This window comes from Channa argus, chromosome 13, assembly GCF_033026475.1.
Source record: "Channa argus isolate prfri chromosome 13, Channa argus male v1.0, whole genome shotgun sequence".
Lineage (NCBI taxonomy): Eukaryota > Metazoa > Chordata > Actinopteri > Anabantiformes > Channidae > Channa > Channa argus.
In genome coordinates this window covers 12,564,496-12,574,075 of record NC_090209.1, presented here as the reverse complement: position 1 = coordinate 12,574,075, position 9,580 = coordinate 12,564,496, and the positions used below count along the sequence as shown (strand labels likewise).

The 9,580-nt window shown below is 43.7% G+C and overlaps 1 protein-coding gene across 1 annotated transcript in view; it reads left to right on the top strand.

Moving 5' to 3' along the window:
- Positions 1-9,580, top strand: part of LOC137139499 (leucine-rich repeat-containing G-protein coupled receptor 6) — a 34,040-nt gene continuing 24,460 nt past the window's right edge. Inside the window, exon 1 of the mRNA XM_067526820.1 lies at positions 1-637. Within this exon, the coding sequence (XP_067382921.1) occupies positions 393-637 (245 nt within the window). The 5' untranslated portion in view covers positions 1-392. The remainder of the gene's footprint in view (positions 638-9,580) is intronic.

Here is a 9,580-nt window from a genome sequence, read left to right as displayed (position 1 = left end):
CTCATGCGGTCCTTCTACAATAGGTAAGGGGGAGACACACAGAGCAAGATATATATACAAGGAGAGATACAGAAAGGGAAAAAGAGGGACTATGTTTGTGGGTGAAAGACAGTGAGACAGACCAAGGCAAAGTGAGAGTGAAGAAGGGAAAAACGTTACAATAAAGTGAACTCCTGGCAATTAGGTGGTGGCTGAGAGACAAGCAGATAGAAAAGAGAGATGAATAGGTAGAACTTGTGAAAGGAAGAGTTTACAGTGTGGAAAACCTGCACAGGAGGAAAAAGGCAATAAGGGGCTTGATGAGAGACGAGTATTTAGAAAACAGAAGAAACATCTTGAGACATTAGAGAAGACAAAAGAGCGTGACTAGACAGGGATCCCTATAGGTGTAGATGCGGGCAGGTGGAAAGTCAGACATGCTGTCTGCGCTTCTACTTCTCTGCGTGGCTGGAGGAGTTTGTGGGTCTGCCCCCAGTGTGTGGAGCTCTGGCCGGATCCAGGACAGACAGGGGCCAGCAGCACCCCTATGTCCACCTCCATGCCAATGTGAAGAAGATGGGATCTTCATCATGGTGGATTGCTCTGAACTGGGACTATCAGCTGTGCCAGCCAACCTCAGCCCTCTCACGACTTACCTGTGAGTAACACTAGGGAATTCTCTCATTTCTCGTTATCCTTCGATCATCAAAGGCTTCTGACTGTGTCCTGTTTCTCTGACCCCCATCATCATTTGCTTGTGTTTCACTTTGTGATTCATTCATTATGGTTGAGTGCCAATTTGTTTTAAAATGAAAGCATGTCTGACAATTGCCAAGAGTCCAAACTCTTAGTCTCGATCATTTATTTATGAATAAGTCAAAACAGATGAAGGTCAAAAAAGAAATACTTAATTTATGCTGCTGAGTTGTAGCTGAGATTTCTCTCTCTTTAAAAGTAAAGATCTTGACAACAGTTGTCTGGATGTGTGACCAGGAGAACACACGTTCAGATAAAAATGGACAGGACCAAGTGGGAACATGTGTGTGTGAGATAGCGCGTGTGTGTGCGTTGTGACCACTATGGCAAAATTACCGGACAACTTCTTTCAGTGTCAGGTTTCTGAGTGGCAACTGGAACCCCAGCATGAGTGTGTATGTGTGTGTGTGTGCTCATGTGTATTTCTTTGTACACATGTATTCAAGTGTGAGTGTTCAAGCTGCAAGCACATGACATATGTGAGAGTTTAACTGTGTTCGACATCTTATCGTAATTTTCATGCATCATATGTATCTGTCTGTATGATGACACCTAAGACTCAGCGGTAAATATATTGTGGGCATGTGCTTAAAAAAACTCATTTAAATTTCCTTTGTTTGATAACAATGATTACTTTGGAGGAATTTGAAGTTGACATTACCTTTTAAATATCATTTGTGTGGGACATCGTGGCTAGTAAATTAAAAAAAAAAAAATTGTCATTAACATTATTTATCAGTAGTATTTTATTATAAAGACTTGCAGGACTTCAAACAACTTAGAACAACACAAACTTTCAGGGGCAATGAGAGAAGCTCCATATAATGTCAAATGAGCTCTGAGCCATTTTTTGCCTCATCCTGTTGTGGTAGATCATTTAAATTGCTTCACTTTGTGAGCTTCTAAGGGCAAATAGGAGAAACTTTCTGATAACTGATAATGAAGTGATAGAAGTCAGATCCAGGAAAAAGAATGGGATTGAGCAGTTGCTCACAAGGGGCTCTACAAGTATTACAAGAGTGTAAGATTGTAAGAAGGAAACAACTCATAAAAAAAGATTTGACTTGAACGATGCCTGGCTCTTCAGCTGTGATGGAAACCTGACGGAAAGTTAAAACACATGTAGGTTGATATATGGTGTTTAGCTCTATCCAGGAATCACTCTACCTATGAGAACATCAGGCGGTTGGTCCAACAGCTTTTAACACACACACACACACACACACACACACACACACACACACACACACACACACACACACACACACACACACACACACACACACACACACACACACACACACCCCCTTCTGAAATAAATATGAAGACGACCCAAGACTCCTTCTGTGAAAACCTTCATTGCTCTTACCTGATCCAGTACCAGCATGCATACACACACACAAAGCTATGCTCACAAACACACACCATGTCCTACAAACACAAGAGTAATTGCTCATTTCCCCTCGTTACCTAACGGTGGAACTGGACCAATTAGTGAGTTTGAGGGCTGAATTAGAATAAGATAAATAAACTCAATGACCAACCGCACACGCCCACACACACAGTCTCACTCACTCACACACACGCACACATACACGCACGTACACTGCATTACTTCAAGAAGGGAATGTAGAACAGCAGGAGATGCCGCAACAAATTATGATGCCACAGACAGGAGTCACAGATTTGTATTTTGACTTAAAACAAATCATCAAACACAACAACCCCCCCATCTGGCTTACATGGATACACACACATAACCCATAACAGCAGGCTACAGTTTCTTTTTTCATCCTGGAGTATAAAAAGTTAAAACTTGGGAGAACTGGTCCAATCCCCGCCAAGATCTGTCGAACCATCCAGCACTCCCAACTGTGCTGTGGCGGCTGGATTAGCCTCCGAGCACATACTGTAGCCTGCCGAGGTCACAGGATTTGCTTGGGAACAGTCCATATTACAAACCACATCCACTCAATGCTGTGAAAGTATATGACATCACTTGCCTGTGTCATAGGAGAGCTCTTCAAAGTGAGCACAAGTGTACATGCTATAGTGACTGAGAGGGCAATCCAGTCAATGACTCAATCAGTGTTTATTTGCACACTTGGACAACCCCACTGCATATATGTAGAAACATAATTAATTCCTAATTAAATGATTGCATCATTACACCGAGGTGAATGCAGGTTGACTCTGCAAAGGAATTTAAATATTGAGAGGCTCCGAGCAACTTTGGGCAGAGTGGGTAAAGATTTATGACAATAATCGTTTCCGTGGGCAACACATGAAATGAGCTGCCATGTGAGATGCTTTGAAAGACCTTCTCTTTGATATCAGATTAGAGAGGAAAGACAGTGCCTAAGGGTGAGTGTCTGTGTGGGTGCATGAGCATGTGTGTTGAGTTTGAGAACACTGTGTACTGTATGTACATTGGAGATCTGTGGTGTTTTATGCGTTGCTGCAAGCAAAGTAACTTGTCACAGTGACACAATAAGTAGCTTGTCTGAGCTCGGAGCAAATTAATGAGTCAGCTGTTCCCCTTGTAGATGCGTACTGTGCCTATTTAAAGCAAATAATTTATTAGATCAGTAAATTGTGATAAGCAAAGAATGGTCTGTTTCTGAATTTGACAGGTGCTCATGTTTATACATTTTCATTACACGTCCCTCAGTGGTCCTCAGTGTGTGCATGCTTGCGCGGAAGAGAAAAAGTGTGTGTGACCATTTGTATCTGAGGCAGTGATTAGGTGATGCTTTGCGGTAGCAGTGAGTGTGGTGAACTAACGGTGTTTTGGCCGAGGCCAGGAAACCGCAGCTAGCGCATTACCAGACAGAGGAAAACCAAGGAGTGTGTGTGTGTGTGTGTGTGTGTGTGTGTGTGAAGACCACCCAGATTGCTGAGGGTTTTTTTATCCAGTGGAGGTGAAGCAAGAAAAATGAAAGTAGAGAAGATGAAGGAAATGGGTGAAAAACTGACAAAAAAGGTGAGGATTATAAATTGGTGTCAGAGAATGTGTAGTGGAAGATTCTGTAGACTTAGTTTAAATTTTGCAAGCAAACACACACACTTGCACACGCACACACACACAATCTCTCTCTCTCTCTCTCTCTACATATACATTGCAAGAGACAGCATCCTGTCTCTGTGGGGTGGCTGTTACAGTTGTGTGCGTGCCATTTAGCCATTATGTTGATAGAATGATTCCTATCATGAGCGACCGGGGGTCACACTGTAAACATCATGTCTGAGAGAGAGTGCGATAGAATGAGTGAGAAAGTGAAGGGTATGGAGCGGAAGGAATATTTTGGGGTAGAGAATGAACAAAAATAAGACAATTTCTGAGAAAAATGTGTGTGCGTTGTCCGCTGTCGATACAGCTGCTATCAGTCCTGGCATCAATGTAGCCCCCCCACCTCAACTACACTCTCCTTCCACACACCATCTATCTATCATTACTCCCCCACCGTTTCTTTTTTCCTTACCTGGGCTCTCACCCCCCTCAGAGAGAACCAGAATTCATATATTAAGTGCTTGAGTGTGTGTGTGTGTGTGTCTTCAAAGCAGGTGTTGAAGCCAGACATCAGCACTAAGTGTAAATGTATGATCCTTGATGTGCAGTGTGCCTCTTAGAAAATGAATGCATGTAGCTCAGGGCTGTGAAGTTAGATAAGTGAAGGGTGTGTACCCAAGCCAAATGGTGTAAATGTTTTCAACATGTGTGTGTCTGTGTGTGTGTCAATTTGGAGAGGAGGTGTTTTGGCTCTATGCCAACTATTGGTTTTTTTTTTCTCTGCTCCTCATTCACTTCTTTATTTCTTACTTCCTTCAAACTTGAAGTGTTTGCTTCAACGTGTTAATTTCTCAGTTCTTTCCTAGATTCGATGGAGACCCTGCGATGAACAGCAGCAGAAAAAGCCACTTCCGCCTGCTGAAAAAGTGATATTGATGCCAGAAGGGTGTTGGAGGGGAAAGGATAGGCGGTTAGCATTGGATAGTGCAGAGGTTTGTGGTTTCCTGACAGCAACCTGGGAGTCTTTTAAATGTCGCTCAGGGACAGACGGCAGGTAGGCACGTAGAGGACAACAATAGAAACAATGACAATTCCCTCTGGTGCAGCAGGCAAGGAAGACACAGAGACCATAGTGTGCTCTACCGCTTCATATCCTGTTCTTTAGAAAAAAGCAGAAAGCAATCATGACACAAGATCTTGAAGGGAATTAGGGTGGAGAAGGTGAAAATCAGGGAAGTGAAACGAATTATGTGTTTAGAGGGTATATGCACATCAACGAGGATGCCACAAGCCTACATGGACTAAACACAACAGTAGTTTGTATTTGTGGAGGTCAGACTCATGCCCACCACTAAATGTGAATATGCAAGTTTTGTGTGATAGCAGCATGATGCAAGTATGACACGGGGGCTTAGAATGTGCTCCCTGTGACATGCCGCGGAGGGGTGAAGGGCTGCTTCTGACTGAGAGGATTCAGAATGGCTGCATGGCCCAGATTCCTATTCAGCCCCTTTCCAAACCTGGGAATCCATGGGAATGTGTGTATGCATGAGTGTATGTGTGTGCATGGATCTGTGCAAGTGCACTAGCCCTCTCTTTTTCACTACAGAGAAGCCATTGTCCTATCAAGGGAGCCTGGCCACAGCAAATGTCTCAAACTGGCCTGTTAAATGTACATTTGTGGACATACACATATTATATACACACGCGCATCCCCGATCAACACACTATCAGTAAACGATTATTGGCAAACAAGACATATACGTGAGACCGCTTTTTGTTTTTGTTCATTTTAAAGAGCAGACTGATCTAAAGGTGGCACTTTTAGTTTACAAGCAACCAGTTCAGTGCTGCAAGAAGATGCTGTTTATAAAATATTTAAAGGGTTAAGTGCTGTGTCCTGCAAATTTATCACTTGTGGTATTAGTATTGAGACAGAGGTATATAATGCCAGATTTGTTTTTAAAAGAAGAAAATAGTCCCACAGTAAGACATAAAGGACGACTTGAGTGTTGATAGAAGTATGTGTACGTGAGAGGCTAGCTCTCTAAGGTTCCTATGTACCACAACATGGCTCTCTGTGTCTTGTCTGCCTATCTGTGTGATCACTGGCCAGGCCTGCTGTCTAAAGTGGCTCATGTAGAGCTGGCAATGTGCAGGTGATGACTAGTAAGAGGTAATGATAGATAATGCCTTTTCCAACAGTCTGCACACACATACACACATGCAAGCACCTACAAGACCTTCATGTGCAGATTAGACACAAGGAAACATGTAGCACAGGAAAGGATGTAGATGTAGATGCAGATAGCTCTCTCTCTCTAACACACACACGCACACGCACACACAAACACACACGCAAATTCTGACTTAATGATGGTTAATGCCCTACCCAATCCCCCTGTGCAGCATCAAAGCATCCCACAGAGCAGTGCTGATACAGTGATGCTAGCAGGATTATGTCAAGAGAATGGACCACTGGAATGGGAGTTAGCTAAAGGGAACAAAGAAGCAATTAAATATGCACTTAAATATCCCACATAAATGCACGCACTTCAGGACACACACACACACACACACACACACACACACACACACACACACACACACACACACACACACACACAGCACAGCCAAAGACGGGTAACAGCACAGAAATGTCCAGAAAGTGAAAGATGAAATGTTGAAAACAGAAGGTGAAGGGATGAATAAGGAGAATGATAAAACCCTTCTCAGGACTCATAATTTCAGAGGGTTATGTTAACTGATCTAAATGCAAAAACAGCAGTCAGGTCATTCTAATAGCATAAGGCAATATAGTATTACTTCTTGCTAGGACTTGACTTCACAGGTGCATTTTCCATCTGCCGTAAAGATAGGCTGGAGGGAACTGCCACTGCGGAGCCTCTGCAACTGCAGCCAGACTCAATCACATCTCTATTACATGTCTGCAAATGCGCAAAAGAGGAAATCTGGACTTTTTACATGCATGGCTAAAGGCCAAACTAAATCTCTTTAAACCAACTGCAGCCACATGTCTTTATTGGTGTGGGGTAAGATTTCATCAAGTGATGATCTAAGTTCAGTTCTACATGGTGTCCATGGGTACTGTTGAATATATGTAGCAGATGAGCTGATCATAGATCTGTGAGCGCAGCAGTAAGGAGGGGTGAGCCAGGAGTGGATTTGAACAGTCTTCTAACTAGATCCAGTGTCCTCCTGTTTCTGCCATTCAACTAAATGAAGTCATAATAGAGCCTGACACTAATACTCATCGAGTTTCATTTACCGTTGTATCCACTGCTGAGAATCTGCCTCAAATCAGTGAGCAGGAAAACACACCTCTGCAGGAGATACCTTTTCAGGATGTGTGGAAAAATATTACAATTTGTAACCCTTTTCCAAAGATCAGTGGCATGTGTTGGCTTGTGTTAATGAGACATTTCTTTTATGTAGCAAGTGTTGGCTACAGCTTAAAAAGAGACAAAAAGTAAAAATTAAATAAAACAGCCCATTGGCACCTGTCACATATTGAACATAGATGAAGGCCACATAAAATATCCATGGCAAAACAACAGATTAGTGGATTCTGGGTAGGGCTAAGAATGCCTTTCTGCCTTCCCAAGCTGTCCTACCCACAACAGCTGCCTGTCAGTCCTGTCCACATTTCGGAGTTAGTTGTATGTTGTGTAGCGCCGACTGTTCCAACACTTCCTGTTCCTTACTGAAGTGCTTGACCTTTCACCCCCCTCCCCTCTGTCTCATGACAGGGTGTGTGTGCGTGGGAGGACAACGAGCGGACATAGAGCGTGTACATGCACGTGTGTATGTGTGTGTATGTGGTATACCAGGGTATGAATAAGTCCCAGAGGACATGAATATGTTTCCCATGACATGGCCTCAGACTAAACAGCCGCTCTCTCCACCCAGACATCCGCCTGTCATTCTCCCCTAAACCGCAGTGAGCGGAAAAGAGCACAAAACATGGGAACACAAAAAAACAGACACATCTCCCTTTTCTGTCTTGTTATCTCTCTCTCTCCCTCTCTCTCTGTTTTCTCTGCTCTTTTGTAGCTTAGGTCCTTCCCGTGGCCCTCCTTGTCCAGGTGAAAGACTTCTCCTCGCCCTCTCCCTCAGTCTTTGTTCCCCGTGAATGAGAGAAAGAGAGAATAAGAGAGGGAAAGATAAAGAGAGAGTGCCTTTGGACACAAAGGGCAGTGTACCCCTCCCAGGAAGTCTGGGAGAGAGAGAGAGAGAAAAAACATCTTTAGAGGAAGGAGGAGGGGAGGACAGCATTGTACCCTCCTTCCTGACTCTTTGTGTGTGTGTGTGTGTGTGTGTGTGTGTGTGTGTGTGTGTGTGTGTGTGTGTGTGTGTGTGTGTGTGTAAGCTCATGTGTGACTGCGAGAGAAACTGAATGCCAAAGCAGTCAGTCTATTCAGACAGAAAAAAAGCAAACACACTTAGACCTCACCCTCACTCACAGTACACATACACACATGCACATACATTCACACACTCACTAACGCACACAACCATTTAGGCCCTCTTTCAGGCGGCGCCTGAACATTGACTATCAGTTGCATTGTGTTGCATAAAGGATCCTCTTTCATCACGGCCTTAACTGTTTCAAAGAACTAAGCGGAGAGGATCAGACTGGTTGAATCCAACTGAAGACATTTCTGTCGTAGTTACAGTTAAAGACTGCCAAGGTGTGGCTCATGCACTGCTAATGCAGAACCCCTGCCCTCTGGGCAAGGCTCTGGTTGTTGATTTCCATTAAAGATCTATTACTCTAATGTTCCTCACAGATAAGCCGCCTTCAAAGGCGCAGAGCTTACCGCCATTATTGGCTGTTTGTTTGGTAAGAGTCTCCACCTGAGCAAGGCAGAAAAGGATTGCCAGGGAGGCAAGAAGAAAGAAAGAACAGGGGAGGAAGTGAGAAAGAAGACCTCAGGGTATGGCTCTTGAGAAATTATTTTGTGTGTGTGTGTGTGTGTGTGTGTGTGTGTGTGTGTGTGTGTGTGTGTGTGTGTGTGTGTGTGTGTGTGTGTGTGTGTGTGGGAGTAACTCTACAAAGAGTTTTGAAAACAGCAATGTACCTGCTTATCTGTTTGTTTACAAGCTTTAGCCTGCATTAATATGGAGTGTATCAAGGTGCAATTTTATGCTTGAGTGACATACCAGTAACAATTCCATACATTGGTTGAAATGCAATAAGCTGTCTGTCCTCAGGCTGCTCCTGCTTTGCTTTGTCTGACTGAAAGATTTCAGCATTGTAAAGGCTAGAAACAGACACCTGACTGCTGATCACATCTTTCCCGCTCTGAGGGTATATTCACTCACCAGGGTGGTCCATCATCTACCCCACAAAAGCCACCCCTGCCTGTGGATGTAGCATTGGTGTGTGTGTGCGTGTGCTTTCTCAGAAAGTAAACAGGGTTGTTTTTCTTATGACGCGGTGAGTTGTTTTGCTGCGCTAAATCACCAGCTCTTGTCAGAAATGCTTCCAGTTTGAAATTGGCTACAACGGAGCTAGGGGCACATTCACACCCACACATACTGCCTTTGATCACAGAGCCGATAACATACTTCAGTAGTTCTGTTGACGGCTAAGAGGAAATATGATAAATCACATTATTGTAACTACTGGGCTGTGTAACCCCATGCTCCAGTTGAAATTTGAAACAGTGATTGGAACAGAAAGACTGAGTGTGAGCGATAGGGTGATATTAGAGAGAGGGAGAGAAAGGGCCAAAGCTGATGAATAGAAATGTACCTCTGCTTCTTCATGCTTTCGTTCTCGTCTTAAGACAAGCCCCTTTGCCATGGTTA